The sequence below is a fragment of the Hemitrygon akajei genome, chromosome 13, assembly GCF_048418815.1.
Source record: "Hemitrygon akajei chromosome 13, sHemAka1.3, whole genome shotgun sequence".
Taxonomy (NCBI): domain Eukaryota; kingdom Metazoa; phylum Chordata; class Chondrichthyes; order Myliobatiformes; family Dasyatidae; genus Hemitrygon; species Hemitrygon akajei.
In genome coordinates, this window is record NC_133136.1 from 77921957 (window position 1) to 77938945 (window position 16989).

The following is a 16989-nucleotide window of genomic DNA, read 5'->3' on the forward strand; positions in this document are numbered from 1 at the left end:
AAGGTAATTTCCACTTCGTAGTTGTTCTGTGTTGCATTTTAACTATTGTCACTAGCAGCACTGGATTGCACGGGTTCTGTAAAAGCATCAGTGGTATGATTTGTTTAGTTGGAAAATGTTGAGTGTGGAATGGGAGTCAGAAGGTCTACAAACTGTTGGCATTGTTGTGATTATCTGCGCATCTCTCAAATTGCTCCATTTCCTAGGTCTTATCGATTTTTCTGAAGGTAAGGAGGTTGCTGTTTGTTTCCATATATAAAATACAGTGTGAAGGCTTGAAGTGCCAGTCCTTAGTCAAGTCTGCATATTTACACTGGCTGTCATCTTTAACTCATTGACTCCTGCTATAAACCTCTTTTAAGAGTACCTTATTAGTGTTACTGAATGTGCAGTAAATCTTTTTATGTTGTGATATTGGATTTAGTGGAGCTAAATTTGGCTTCTGAGCTTGATACAGCTTGTTTCTTTAGACATATATATTCACAAGATCTTGGGTCACTGTCAGTGGGGTCAATATCCCACTTGCTCCTTCCATGCTAACTGCTTTAACCCCAGAGAGGGAGGGAGCTGTAAATGTAAATGCATTGATCTCCTAGCTCCTTGAAATCCTGCTTTTACTCCATGTAAAACCAGTGTTAAATTATGTTATCAATGTAGTTTAATTTAGACCACAAAAATATTTTCAGTTCTTTTATATTTCTATGTTTAATCATCAGATTTGAATTATGCATTGCTCTTTGGACTTCTGTCTTTATGTTAACTGCTTTACACAGTGATCTCAGATATTGGTCAAAAATGTTTTGTAATACACACTAAAATCCCACGAATGCGTGGAACATCATTATGTATTGAACTAAAAACTCCTCTATTAGTCAGTCACTATGTTGTACAGTTGTACAGGGAAATTACAAAAATAGGTAATTTTGATAAAGCATCAAGTTTAGATTTGTTCAATTATAATCAAAAAATTTGGTATTAAAATTATTACCACATGCATAAGTTCCTTGAGGAGTTGCTGCAACATGACTGCTCTTGTCCCATGACAAGTGATTATAGTGTTTATATTTTAAGTTCAAAGAATGATTACAGTGTAAAATGAAGCACAGTCAGAAAGGAGGTTTTAAGAAGTATCTTCAATTGTATATAATTCTATTTACATTACTGGAGAGAAATTTATTCTTGACCTGATGTCAATTTAATTTGAACAACAACTGAACCTCTCGACCATGTTCACATGCTATAATGCATGTTCAGCATGGAGTTGCTGGACATTATTGGCTGATTAGATATTTGCATTAATGAGCAGGTGTACAGGTGTACCTAATAAAGTGGCTACTGAGTGCATGTTCCTTGTTTTACAACATGCTCAGTTATTTACAAGTGAGTCTAGCCAGTCAATAGTTCATCCCAAATCATGAATGAACTTTAACAGGTTTTGTCACAAGCAGAAGTAACAGCAGCCCCTGGAAGTTACTGCAGTTGATATTATTGTGTAAGTTAAGACTTGCCTATCAAATTTTTTTTTCTCACAGATTACTAACTCTTCATTTATACTTTTTTACAAAACACTTGAACTGACCAAAATTGCGGTATGCTGCTACAAAAGCAACAACGTAAATATAAAAATAGTAAAATGCCAGAAAAATGAACATGAGGGATTTTCGACCAGAACAGTATCTCATGTATACCTACATCTCAACAGAGCATAGAACATAGAACATTACTACACAGTACAGGCCCTTCAGTCCATTATGTTGTGCTGAACTTTTAATCTACCATGAGATCAATCTAACCTTCCGTCCTACAGAGCCCTCCATTTTTCTATCACCATGTGCCTGTCTAGGAGTTTCTTATATGTCCCTAATGTATCTGCCTTATTATCACATCTGGTAGGGTATTCCATGCACCCATCAATCAATACATTTTTTTAAATCGCCTCTTACATCCCCCTCCCCTTATGCCTTTGTCCAATTACATTAAAAATATGTCCCCTCATATTAGCCATTTCCACCTGTCTCCGGCTATCCACACAATATTTGCCTCTTATCTTGTCCAGCTCTATCAAGTCAGAGATGTGACTCCTCCTTCACTCATCCACCTCCTCCTACACCTCCTTTCAGGACCCCAAAGAGTCCTTCCAGATAGGGCGACACTTTTCCTCTCAGGGCCATCTAATGTACCCAGCAGACCATTTTGTCGAGCACCTTCTCTCTATCTACTTCAAGAACCAGTGCCATCCATTTCAATTCGACTTCCCATTCCCATTCTGACATATTGGTCTGTGGCCTCCTCTACTGCCAAGATGAGACTATACTGAGACTGGAAGAGCAATGCCTCATATCCCATTTGGATAGCCTCTGACCTGATGGTATGAACATCCATTTCTCTAATGTCCAATAATTTCTCTCCCACCCCTTCTCTCTTTTTCCATTCATCATCCTGGAATCCCTGTTACCCCTTCCCTTCTCATCATATTCTTCTGGTGCACCTTCCCTTTCCTTTTCTTACATGGTCCACTGCCCCTCCTATCAGATGAAGGATCTTGGCCCAAAGTTTCAACCATAGATACTTGCTGAGTTCCTCCAACACTTTATATGCATTGCTCAAGATTTCCAGCATCTGCAAATTCTCTTGTGTTTGATTTGCTGGGAATATTTTGTTTAATGTAAGGGGATCAATGCCTTTGTGTCATTTGATTGCAAAAGACTTCTAACTAGAATTGGAAAGTAAGGTTGCATTGCTACAAGGATTGAATGCTAAAGAAAACTGGATGATAATTTCAAATTAGGTTGTTACCAAACACAGTTATATAAGGAATAATTGAACATCTTGTATGTTGTTAATCTCCTGATATGCTGAATATTATAGTCAATTCACACACTTTTTTAGCCTGAGATTTCTCTGCAATGAAGGCTGAAGATCTGCAAGATGAAAAACACCCTGCCAGGGGTGTGTAATTACAGTGTGACGCTTATAAAGAGTATCTCCATATGCGTGGGCATAAAGGTGTATAATGGGGAAAGCTGACATAAAAATTTGACAAGAAGTAATGTTTGGCACTAAAGATGTATATGTAGATGTAATTTTTAAGGCATTTCCAATGTCGATGCATCCAAGGAGTAATGACTAAGTGAAGTGTTCAAGTGAAACAGGTTACAGAGGAGAAGAATAATTGTTCCATTGAATTTGCAACAAATACAAACTGGAAGATTTTGGAATAACATAAACATAAATTGTCCTAAGCATCAGAGTCCCAAAGCTTATGAAACAAATAAAATGTGAAGCATAACTTCATGACTGAAGTCATCCTGTATGCTCAACTGAGTCTTGCAGATCAGGAACTTTGGAGGTTTTTTCACCAAATGCAGAGAGTGGTCTAATTGCATCTTCAGTGTCTTTGGGAAAAGTTAATTTACATGGGCTTCGATACCTGCTACATGTTTCTGTCTAGTAATCTGTATTGGTAAATCATAAAGTGAGCAATTTTTTGATGTCCCAAGAAGGTTGTAAAAATAATTGAAATTGATGAGTAACTTGCCAAGCTGGCTGGTGGCGTAGTGGCATCAAAGCTGGACTTTGGCCGAAGGTCCCGAGTTCGAATCCAGCTGGCTCCTGTGCACGCTCTCCATCCGTGCTGGGTTGTGCTTCGAGCTAGCAACTCGGCCTCATAAAAAAGAAATTGCCTGCTACAGAAACATCAACAGCAAAAAAGTTAATGGCCTGTGCTCTCTCGTGAGTTGAAAGGCAATTTCTTTCTCTAACTTGCCAAGCTTCCAAGTAATGTCAAAGATTTGACAGTCTTCAAAAAAGATATCAAAGAGTAAAACCGATAATGGGGCAATGATCCATATGTAGTATGCACTCTGAAGGGCACAATCTTTTATCCATGCAGATGAAACCAATTCATTCAAATACTGCCCTAAACAAAAGTTAGGTTAGAATGCTGGATCTCCTGCTTGTGTATTAAATATCTTGCCCTTACCAAGTGGGAGAATCAATAGACAATAGACAATAGGTGCAGAAGTAGACCATTCGGCCCTTCAAGCCTGCACCGCCATTTTGAGATCATGGCTGATCAATTACTATCAATACCCGGTTCCTGCCTTGTCCCCATATCCCTTGATTCCCCTATCCATAAGATACCTATCTAGCTCCTTCTTGAAAGCATCCAGAGAATTGGCCTCCACTACCTTCCAAGGCAGTGCATTCCAGACCCCCACAACTCTCTGGGAGAAGAAGTTTTTCCTTAACTCTGTCCTAAATGACCTACCCCTTATTCTCAAACCATGCCCTCTGGTACTGGACTCTCCCAGCATCTGGAACATATTTCCTGCCTCTATCTTGTCCAATCCCTTAATAATCTTATATGTTTCAATCAGATCCCCTCTCAATCTCCTTAATTCCAGCGTGTACAAGCCCAGTCTCTCTAACCTCTCTGCGTAAGACAGTCCGGACATCCCAGGAATTAACTTCATGAATCTACGCTGCACTTCCTCTACAGCCAGGATGTCCTTCCTTAACCCTGGAGACCAAAACTATACACAATACTCCAGGTGTGGTCTCACCAGGGCTCTGTACAAATGCAAGAGGATTTCCTTGCTCTTGTACTCAATTCCCTTTGTAATAAAGGCCAACATTCCATTAGCCTTCTTCACTGCCTGCTGCACTTGCTAATTCACCTTCAGTGACTGATGAACAAGGACTCCGAGATCTCTTTGTATTTCTCCCTTACCCAACTCTACACTGTTCAGATAATAATCTGCCTTCCTGTTCTTACTCCCAAAGTGGATAACTTCACACTTATTCACATTAAACGCCATCTGCCAAGTATCTGCCCACTCATCCAACCTATCCAAGTCACCCTGAATTCTCCTAACATCCTCATCACATGTCACACTGCCACCCAGCTTAGTATCATCAGCAAATTTGCTGATGTTATTTTCTATGCCTTCATCTAAATCGTTAACGTAAATGGTAAACAGCTGTGGTCCCAATACCGAGCCCTGTGGCACCCCACTAGTCACCACCTGCCATTCCGAGAAACACCCATTCACCGCTACCCTTTGCTTTCTATCTGCCAACCAGTTTTCTATCCATGTCAATGCCTTCCCCCAATGCCCTGAGCTTTGATTTTACCCACCAATCTCCTATGTGGGACCTTATTAAATGCCTTCTGAAAATTGAGGTACACTACATCCACTGGATCTCCCCTGTCTAACTTCCTGGTTACATCCTCGAAAAACTCCAACAGATTAGTCAAACATGACTTACCCTTGGTAAATCCATGCTGGCTCTGCCCAATCCTATCACTGCTATCTAGATATGCCACTATTTCATCCTTAATAATGGACTCTAGTATCTTTCCCACCACCGATGTCAGGCTGACAGGTCGATAGTTCTCTGTTTTCTCCCTCCCTCCTTTCTTAAAAAGTGGGATAACATTAGCCATTCTCCAATCCTCAGGAACTGATACTGAATCTAAGGAACATTGGAAAATTATTACCAATGCATCCGCAATTTCCAGGGCCACCTCCTTTAGTACCCTAGGGTGCAGACCATCTGGACCTGGGGATTTGTCAGCCTTCAGTCCCATCAGTCTTCTCATCACCGTTTCCTTCCGAATGTCAATCTGTTTCATTTCCTCTGTTACCCTCTGTCCTTGGCCCATCCATACATCTGGGAGATTGCTTGTGTCTTCCTTAGTGAAAACAGATCTAAAGTACTCATTAAATTCTTCTGCCATTTCTCTGTTTCCCATAACAATTTCACCCAATTCATTCTTCAAGGGCCCAACATTGTTCTTAACTATCTTCTTTCTCTTCACATACCTTAAAAAGCTTTTGCTATCTTCCTTTATATTCCTGGCTAGCTTGCGTTCGTACCTCATTTTTTCTCCCTGTATTGTCTTTTTAGTTAAGTTCTGTTGTTCCTTAAAAACTTCCCAATCATCTGTCCTCCCACTCACCTTAGCTCTGTCATATTTCCTTTTTTTTAATGCTATGCAATCTCTGACTTCCTTTGTCAACCACTGTGGCCCCTTTCCCCCCTTTGAATCCTTCCTTCTCTGGGGGATGAACTGATTTTGCACCTTGTGCATTATTCCCAAGAATACCTGCCATTGCTGTTCTACTGTCTTTTCTGCTAGGCTATCCATCCAGTCAACTTTGGCCAGCTCCTCCCTCATGGCTCCATAGTTTCCCCTGTTCATCTGCAACACTGACACCTCCGAGCTGCCCTTATCCTTCTCAAATTGCAGATAAAAGCTTATCATATTGTAATCACTACCTCCTAATGGCTCCTTTACTGCGAGATCGCTTATCAAATCCTGTTCATTACATAACACTAAATCCAGAATAGTCTTGTCCCTGGTCGGCTCTCGTACAAGCTGTTCCAAGAATGCATCCCGTAGGCACTCTACAAACTCACTATCCTGTGGTCCAGCACCAACCTGATTCTCCCAGTTCATCTGCATGTTGAAATCCCCCATAACTACTGCAACATTACCTTTGCCACATGCCAATGTTAACTCCCTATTCAACTTGCACCCAATATCCATGCTACTGTTTGGTGGCCTGTAGACAACACCCATTTGGGTCCTTTTGCCCTTACTGTTCCTCAGTTCTATCCACACAGACTCTACTTCTCCTGACCCTATGTCCCCCCTTGAAAAGGACTGAATCTCATTCTTCACCAACAGGGCCACCCCACCCCCTCTGCCCACATTTCTGTCCCAACGATAGCACGTGTACCCTTGTACATTCATTTCCCAGGTCTGATCTCCCTGCAGCCATGTCTCCGTTATCCCAACAACATCATAGTTACCCATTCGCACCTGGGCTTCAAGCTCATCCGCCTTATTTCTGACACTTGGTGCATTCAGATATAGAATTTTTAACCCATTTCTCCTCTCTCTGTTTGAATCGCTGCCTATTGTGCTTAACCCAGCTCCCCGAACTCCCATCGGGCTATACACCCCTAGAATTTTGTTATCCTTCCTAAATTTACTTATTCTTTCAACACATTTAACTCCATGTTCTGTCAGACCATCCCTCTGTACATGAGTCCTCCTTATCACTTGTTCCGCCTCACCTTCCTCTACTACACACTTAATATTCCGGAACCGTGTAGTCCCCACCTGTCCTTTATTCTTCCTCTTGCTATCCTCTCTCACATTCTGGATCCCCGCCCCCTGCAAATTTAGTTTAAACCCCCCCAAGAAGCACTAGCAAACTTCCCTGCAAGAATGTTAGTACCGCTCCAGCTCAGGTGTAAACCGTCCCTTCGGAACAGATCCCACCTTCCCTGGAACAAAGCCCAATTATCTACAAACCTGAGGCCCTCTCTCCTGCACCATCCTCTCAGCCACGTATTAATCTTTATAATCTTCCTGTTCCTTGCCTCACTTGCACGTGGCACAGGTAGCAATCCTGAGATTGTTACCCTGGAGGTCCTGCTCTTCAGCTTCGCACCTAACTCCCTGAACTCCCTACGCAGGACCCCCTCACTCATCCTACCCACGTCATTGGTCCCTACATGGACCTCAACATCTGGATTCTTGCCCTCCCTCTCGAGAATAACCAGCACCCGATCTGAGATGTCTCGGACCCCGGCACCAGGGAAGCAACATACCATCCGAGACTCCCGATCTTCCCCACAAAATCTCCTATCCGTCCCCCTGACTATAGAATCCCCTATCACTACCGCTCTCTTCTCTTCCCTCCTCCCCTTCCTAGTCAAGGGTCCAACCTCAGTGCCAGAGACAGGACCACTGCAGTTTGTTCCTGGTAGGTCATCCCCACCAACAGTATCCAAAACGGTATACTTATTTTTGATGGGAATGGCCACAGGGGTGCTCTTCTCTCTCTGTCTGCTCCCCCTGCCTCTCTTGACTGTCACTCATTTGCCTACCTCCTGTCTTTTCGGTGTGACTGCCTCCCGATAACTCTTATCTATCTCTGCCTCTGCCTCCTGAATGATCCGTAGTTCATCCAGCTCCTGCTCCAATTCCCTAACTCGGTCTGATAGGAGCTGCAGCTGGATGCACCTATTGCAGGTGTGGTCATCAGGAACAACTGTGTTGACCCTGACCTCCCACATACTGCATACGGAGCACACCACTGCTCTAACTGTTTCCCCCATTACCTGATCCTAGATTAGTCAGAATAAATGAATCCTGCTTGATATCTGCTTATCCGTCTTACTAGTTTTTGACTAAATCGGAAAATGCAACAGGTCAGTCAATATCATGAATTCCATTGAGCTGAAACGTTAACTCTGTTTCTCTCTCAGCAGATGCTGTCTGACCTGCTGAATATTTTCAGCATTTTCTGCTTTCAATTTAAATTTACAGCATCAGTAATTTTTTGGTTTTCTATTGATCATTAAACTTCAATATTTTCTATAGCTGACTTTGATTTATCTTCAACCTACGGGTAAGCAATATTCATTGATTAATAAATTATGACATATTTAACAGAAAATATCTTAAATTGATCATTTATTCAATTGCAGTTAATTGAAATATATTAAAAGTGAATGATTAATTTCAGGGCTTCATAATAATATGAAATAGATATAAATATTACATAGAATAAAATTATTATTTTTGAAATGAATAAGCTTAAGTTATATTCTATTCTATTTTCCAGTGAAGGGAATTTCAGTCAAGAATCTACATCTTCATTACATTTTCATCTTCCAATCTGTTGACTTTCTCATTTATTCTAGACTGAATGGAACCTCAAAACTTTTTTCCAGTTCCAAATACAACTACACCTCATGATAGTAAATGCCTCATCTTACCTCCACAAATTCATTCTCCGCTGCTGCCTCAATACAATAGAAATTTAACCATTTGTCCAAGTGTAAGTTAGACCAGGGTGGGACTTGCACATTAAAAAGTAGGGTAGGCATTCACCCTGCAGAATGTTGTAGATTAGAGAAACCTAAGGTAGAAGTACTTAGTTCCGTGGAAGTAGGAAAACAGGTAGGCAGAGTGGTGAAGAAGGCACCTGTGAGGTTTGCTTCATCAGTCAGGGCATTAATAACAAGATTTGGGATTTTTTTTAACTACACAAGATATTGGTGCACAAGGTACTTGGAGTATTATGTGCAGTTCTGGTCATCTCTCTGTAGAAAGTTTATTATTAAGTTAGAAACGAAGCAGGAATTTTTCAAAAGTATGGTGTAGCTATGTGGAAGCATTGGAAAGGGTACAGAGGAGATTTACCAGGATGCTGCCTGGTTTAGAGAGTATGGATTATGATCAGGGATCAAGGGAGCTAGAGCTGTAATGTGCTGTACTATTCTATGTTCTATGTTCTATATGTATAACTAGAGAGCATAGGTTTAAGATTCACAAAGAAATATTCAAATAGGACCTGAGGAGCAGGTTTTACATACAAGAGGTGGTAGATTTATGGAATGATCTGCCCATGGAAGTGGTAGAGGTGGGTACAATTATAATGTGTGAAATACATCTAGACAGGCACATGGGCAAGAAGGGTTCAGAAGGATATGAGCCAAATGCAGGCAAATGGGTCTAGCTCAGTCAGGCATCTAGGTTGGTTGGCATGGATGAGTTGGACAAGGGCCTGTTTCCCTGCTCTGTAACTATTGCACTCACTATTTTTTACCTCAGGGCAGAAATATTCCAGTGATACCCTCTTTTCAACTGTTAGTTCGGCAACAACAAATTGCTTATATTGCCTTTATCTAAGTAAAATGTATTTTTAAAATCGCAACAGCGCAGAGTAGCCCCTTCTGGCCCTTCGAGCCACGCCACCCTGCAATCCCCCAATTTAATCCTAGCATAATCATTGAGCAATTTACAAAGACCAATTAACCTACCAACCGGTGCATCTTCTGGACTGTGAGAGGAAACCAGAGCACCCAGAAAAAAACGATGTGGGCACAGGGAGAACATACAAACTCCTTACAGGCAGCAGCGTGGATTGGACCTGGGTCGCCGATACTGGAAAGTTTTGTGCTAACCACCATGCTACTGTGTCTCAAACCACATCACATAATCAATACCAGACAAAACACGATAAGACGCTTCGGAAATATAAAAGTAGATGACCAAAATGCTCATTTAAAAAAAAATAGTTTTTCAGTAGCACCCTTAAATGTGGAAAGGAAGAAGGAAAATTGGGCAAGATGGGGTGATGACTTGATTAGGGTTACAAACACATGTTTTACAACAGGAGTGAAGAAAAACCCCAAGCATGGGCACCTATGAAATGACCTTCCAGTACTTATTAAGCACATTAAGGACACTCACTGTGTGTGTTTATGGCCCTCGTAAGCAGTCAGTTTTAAGTGTCTGTGCACATTCATGAAATAAAAACAGAAATTTCTGGAGATAATTAGTGGGTGAGGCACCATCTGCAGGGACTTAATATTTCTGGCCTTAAACCTTTGAACCAGACTGAAAAAAATGGCATTTTAAATAGCAGAGAAGGGGAGAGGTGAAGCAAATGCTATAAATGAGGGTGAAAAGCAAAATAACACATTTAGTACCATCTGAAATGAGAATGAATACATGTTGGTCATAACTTCTTCTCCAGCCCTTCACCTCTTCCACCTATCACCTCCCAGCTTCTTACTTCATACATCCCCCCCACCTTCCCCTCACCTGGTTCCTTTCACTTATTACCTGCCAATTTGTACTCCTTCCCCTTCTCACATCTTATTCTGGCATCTTACTCCTTCCTTTCCAGTGCTGATGTAGTTTATTTGTCTGACTGTTTATTTCCCTTCATAGATACTGTCTGACCTGCTGAGCTCCTCCAAAATGTTGTGCATGTTAATTATGCAGTAACTGGTCTGTTTGTGGTCTAAACAGGGTGAGGTGAAGGTGGGCAGCAGAGGCAAAGAGCAATGCTAGAATGGTGAGATGCAGAGCACAGCAAATGCTGGCAATCTGCAATAAAAGACAAAGCTAGAAATATTCAGCAGGTCAAACGGCATCTGTGGATAGAAAAACTGGATTAATATTACAACCTCTGGCAGTCCATTAGTCTAGAACGTTCTGCATCAGAGACTTGATTATTTCTATTTACATATTTAAAATATCACAATTCCAAATTTGTTAAAGATTCAGGTTATAAGTAGCCTAGATGGAAATATTAGAAATTTGAAATACTTAAAAAACAGGTGAATGGAGAAAACTGTGGTAAATGGATTTCAGTGAAGGAACATAGAATCATCACACTTTAAAAGCAGAGATCAAACGACTTTTTAATAGTGACAAGCTAGAGGTAGTGGAGCCTCGGAGATTTAATGGCAACATGTAAGTAAGTCATTTGTAAATGATGGAACAGGTTGTAAATCTAATTAAAAGTGTAATGACATATTGGCCTGGATATCCAGAGGAATTAAATACACTGTATAAGAAATTAGACTGCAACCACTCCAGCCTCTTGTTAGAATGCATCTTAGAATACTGCAAACATTTGGAGCACTAACTTAGGAAGGACCTTCTGAAGAATAGAAAAAAAATCTAGAATCAGGTTTATTATTGCTGACATATGTTGTGGAATTTATTGTTTTGTGGCAGCAGTAAGTGCAATATTTAAAAATTACTATAAATTACAATAAGAATATATACAAAAATAGTTCAAAAAGAGAACAAAATCATGAGGCTGTGTTCATAAACAGTTCATAAATCTGATGGCGGAGGGGATGAAGCTGTTTATAAAATGTTGAGTGTGTACCTTCATGTTACTACACCTCCTCCCTTATGGTAGCAATGAGAAGAGGGCATGTCCTGATTCTTCATAATGGATGGTGCCTTTTTGGGGCATCACCTTTGAAGATGTCCTTGATGATGGGGAGGCTAGTGCCAATGTTGGAGTGGGCTATACTTAGAACCCTCTGCAGCTTATTCTGATCCTGTGCATTGGCACCTCCATACCAGATATTGATGCAACCAGTCAGAATGTGCCCCATTGGTAGACAGTGTAAACTGGCAAGATAACTGCAGATCAGTTATGAAGAGAAGTTACAAAGTTATGTGGCTTCAAAATTAGGGAGTCTATAAATATGCAAAAATAAGTGCAGAAAATCACACTCCTCACCCTATTATATAGTGCACAGCTTCTAACAGCAACTTAGTCGAGAAAGCCAGCTCACCCTGGACAGAAAGTGAATAAAAATGCTCTCTGTACTACCATCTGGGAAGCTGTTCCATCCATGGTGCAGAGAGAACATTTTCAGCAGTCAATTGTAAAGTTGGGGCTTCCATCTTTATACACATTTGCATGGAGTTTGACAGTTACAGGCTATCAAGAGGAACTGATAGAACTAAACTGTTTCTGCAGCTTGGAGAATGAAGAGAGACTGGAAATCTGGAGCAATACACAAAGTACTGGAATAACTCAGCAGGTCAAACAATGTTGGTGGAGGGAAATGGAGAGTCATGACCTCTCATCAAAAGGGCATAGCCGGTATAGAAAGGTGTTGGGGAAGGACTAGCTTAAGAGGTGGTGGGTAATGGGTGTGTCAAGGTGATGAAATGATAAGCGGGTGACAGATGGGGAGAGTAGGAATGATGTAAGAAACGGGGAGGTGATAGGTGGAAGTGACAAACGGCGAAAGAAGGTGGAATCTGAAAGCAAAGCATAGTTGACCATGGAACAGTGGGAAGGTGCTGCCTGAATGACCTAGAACTGAGAAACTTTGCTTAGAAATCAGAGCCAAGCCTTTTTCAATTGAGGTGAAGATAGACAAATACATAAGGTGTCAGATATTTGAAGCTCCCTTTCATAATAACAATCATGCTAGGTTATTTGATCATTTAAAATCTGAAATGTATAGTGTATGTGTAAATAATATCAGTAGTGCTGTGACTAAAACTGCTACCTCACTGCTCCACCAACCTGCATTCAATCCTGATCTGTCTGTGTGCAATTTGCATGTTCTTCCCTACCCAAAAGAAGTGCAGTTTGGTGAGTTAATTGCCCGTTGTTAATTGCCATATATATATATATATATATATATATATAGTTGAGTGGTCAGATCTGGGGGAAATTGTGGGGAAAATCAAATGTCATCAGTATGGGCTTAATGTAAATGGGTGCTTCATAATCAGCTCAACTCTAATAAGCCAAAGGGCCTGTTTCCATGTGCAATGAAAATGAGCTGTGTTTCCATATGAGATAATGATGGCATTGTATCTGTGACATAAGTACAAGCTGTTCTTCAGCATCAGATAGTCCGCACAGTTTTGGGCACCACGGTATAGAACAGTGTATGAAATTATGAGAGATATAGAGAAGCTAGACAGTAATAAACTTTTCCCTATAACAGCATTGTCTATAACCAGAAGTTTAAGGTAAAGAGTAAATGGTTTAGACAATAGACAATAGACAATAGGTGCAGAGGTAGACCAATCGGCCCTTCGAGCCTGCACCGCCATTTTGAGATCATGGCTGAAGGGATATGAGGAAGAACTTTTCTATTCAGAGGATAGATGGAGTTTGCCTGAGAAGGTGGTGGAGGCAAATAAACTCAGAACCATAAGAAGTATCTTCCTGAGCTTAGGCACAGAAGTCTGCAGCCCATATGACGGTGAATGAGATTAATATAGATAAGTAATTGATGGTTGGCATAGACAGGATAGTCTGAAGAAGCTGTTTTGTATTGTATAACTTCATGACTATGGAGCTGGTACATGTTTTCAAACTCCACTGTGTCCATGAGTTCACCTGATACATGATATTCCAGGTCCACAAAGTGGTGCATGCATTCACTATCTATCCAGCACTAGGTTGACCAATTGCTTATAACCAGAGAGTTACGGAGGTATGTACTGATAGACTTGAGGCCTTCTCAGTTAGCAATCTGCTTTGTAACTCTGTGGGTGAGTAGCATCTCTAGAGCAATAGGAATTGTGCTGAATAAAAATTGATCTAAAAATCCGACTACATGCAATATGCAGTATCCAGTATATTCAAGGGATATGATGTGGCTGACTAACTCTCACTTCTGTTCCAGAAAGCCAAGCATTTATGATTTTCTGTTTTGCATTACAATTCCTTGATGCTCTGCTTCATCTCTAATTTATGTACAGGTTAATCTTCCTCTTTTCCTTTGAGTTTTGATTGTTTTTACACATAAGACCATGTGACATAGGGGCATAATTAGGCCACTTGGCCCATTAGATCTGCTCCACCATTCTATCATAGCTGATATACTATCCCTCTCAACTTCATTCTCCTGCATTCTTCCCGTAACCTTTGACGCCCTGACTAATTAAAAACTTATCAGCCTCCACTTTAAATACACTCACTAACTTGGCTAAACAACCATCCATGGCAACAAATTCCACAGATTCACCACCATCTGGTTAAAGAAACATCTCCTCATCTCTGTTCTAAATGGGTGTTTGTCTCTTCTGAGGTAGTGTCCTCTGGTCTGATACTCACCCACAATAGAAAACAAACTCTCCATATCAATTCAATCTAGGCCTTCCAGTATTCAATAGGTTTCAATGAGATACCCCCCCCCCCCAACTGCCTCCACCATTCTTCTAAACTCTAGCAATTACAGGCCCAAAGTCATTAAACACTCCTCATACATTAACACTTTCATTCCCGGAATCATTCTTGAGAACCTCCTCTGGAACCTTCTCCTAAGCCAAAACATCTCTTCTTAAATAAAGGGTCCACAACTTCTCACAATACTCCAAGTGCAGACTAATCAATGCCATTCAAAGCTTCAGTATTACATTCTTGCACTTGTGTTCTAATCCTCACAAATTGAATGCAAACATTGCTTTTGCCAACACTATCTGCAAGTTAACCTTTACGGATTCCTGCATAAGAACTCCCAAGTCCCTTTCCACTTCTAATTTTTGAAAGTTTTCCCACTTATGAAAAAATCCTCGCCTTTATTCCTTCAGCCAAGTTGCATGAACGTGCACTTCCCTGCATTATACTCCATCTACCACTTATTTGTGCATTTCCCAATCTGTTTAATTCCTCCTACAGACACCCTGCTTCCTCAACACCACCTACCCTTCCATCTATCTTCATATCATCTGCAAACTAGACCACAAAGCCATCAATTCCTTCAGCAAGTCATTGACATACAACGTGAGAAGAAGCAGTCCCAACACCAACCCCTGTGGCACACCACTAGTCACTGGCAGGCAATCAGAAAAGGCCTCTTTATTTCCACTTTTTGCCTCCTGGCATCCATTCTAATTCCTTTCCTGTAATACCATGGACTCTAAATTGTTAAGCAGTGTCATGTATGACACCTTGTCAAAGGTCTTCTGAAAATCCAAATAAGCAACATCCACTGACTCCCCTTTGTCTATGCCGTCAGTTGTTTCCTCAAAGAATTCCAACAGATGTGTCAAGCAAGATTTCCCCTTTAGAAAATCATGCTGACTTTGGCCTATTTTATCATGTGCCTCCAAATACCCCGAAACCTCACACTTAACCAATGAAGTCAGGTTAACCGGTCTATAATTTTCTTTCTTCTGCCTCCCGTCCTTCTTAAAGAGTGGGGTGACATTTACAATTTTCCAGTCCTCAGGAAATATGCCAGAATCTAGTGATCCTTGAAAGGTCATTACTAAAGCCTCCACAATCTCTTCAGCCACCTCTTTCAGAACCCTGGTGTGTCGTCCATCTGGTCCAGGTGACTTATCCACTTTTAGGCCTTTCAGCTTTCCAACTGCCTTTTTATTAATAGCAACTACACTCACTTATTAAGTCCGTCCACTGTTTATTTATGGCCCATGACTACCTCTCCGGTGTCCTTTTCCAGTGGTCCAAGATCCACCTGTGACTCTGTTTTATGCTTTATATATCTGACAAAACTTTTGGTGCTCTCTTTGATATTATTGGATAGCTTACATTCATATTTCATCTTTTGTCTCCTTGTGGCTTCTTTAGTTGCCTTCTGTTGGTTTTTAAAAGCCTCCCAGTCCTCTAACTTCCCACTATTTTTTGCTTTATTACATGTCCTTTCTTGTTCCTTTATGCTGTCTTTGACTTCCCGTGTCAGACACAGTTGCCTCATTCTTCCTATAGAATATTTCTTCGTCTTTGGAATGTAACTATCCAGCACCTTCCAAACTGCCCCCAGAAATCAGCCATTGCTGTTCTGCCATCATCCTGGCTAGAGACACCTTCCAATGAGCTTTGGCCAATCCTCTCTCACGCCTCTGTAATCTGCTGTACCCCACAGTAATACTGATACATCCGATTTTATCTTCACCCTCACAATCTGCAGAGTGAATTCTATCACTGCCTCCTAAGGGTTCCTTTACCTTATCAAACACCTCCCTAATTAAATCTGCTTCATTACACAACTCCAAAATCCAGAATTGTCTTTCCTCCAGTGGACTCAGCCATAAGCTGCTTTAAATAGCTATCCTGTAGGCATTCCACAAATTCCCTCTCTTAGGATCCACTTCCCAATCTACCTGGATTTTCGAATCCATGTGACTATCATAACATTGCCCTTATTGTATGCCTTTTCTACCTTCAGTTTTAATTTGTAGCCCACATCCTGGCTACTGTCTGGAGGCCTGTATATAACTCCCATCAGGGTCTTTTTACCCATGCAGTTTCTTAACCCTACCCACAAGGATTCTACATCTTTCAATCAATCACCTCTTTCTAAGGATTTGATTTATTTTTTTTAACGAAGAGAGCCATCCCACTCTTTCTGCCTACCTGTCTGCCCTTCCAATATAATGTATATCCTTGGAAGTTAAGCTCCCAGCTATGATCTTCTATCAGCCACGACTCAGTGATGCCCACAATGTCATACATGCTGTAATGCCCTAGTTAAGATTTCTACTGCTGTGCTGTAGGTATTTCCTTTTAGCAGTTTTCTGCAAAAGCAATGTGTCCTGCTGGATGTATGTTTTGATTTTGGCTAAAGATAAGACACCATGTTGTTCAACTTAGGAATATTGTGTTAGCCGATCAGGATGGTGGGATTGGGAGAAAGATCTAGAGAAAGTGG

General features: G+C 41.0%; 1 protein-coding gene across 10 annotated transcripts in view; it reads left to right on the forward strand.

Moving 5' to 3' along the window:
• The window catches only part of kcnip4a (potassium voltage-gated channel interacting protein 4a), a 1148311-nt gene that overhangs the window by 984556 nt on the left and 146766 nt on the right, over nucleotides 1-16989 (forward strand). Inside the window, exon 1 of one of the 10 annotated variants that reach the window (XM_073064913.1) lies at nucleotides 109-227. The exons of the other annotated variants lie outside the window; for them this stretch is intronic. Coding sequence (XP_072921014.1) covers nucleotides 116-227 — 112 coding nt within the window. The 5' untranslated portion in view covers nucleotides 109-115. Of the gene's footprint in view, nucleotides 1-108; nucleotides 228-16989 lie in introns of those variants that run through there. 10 annotated transcript variants of the gene reach the window in all.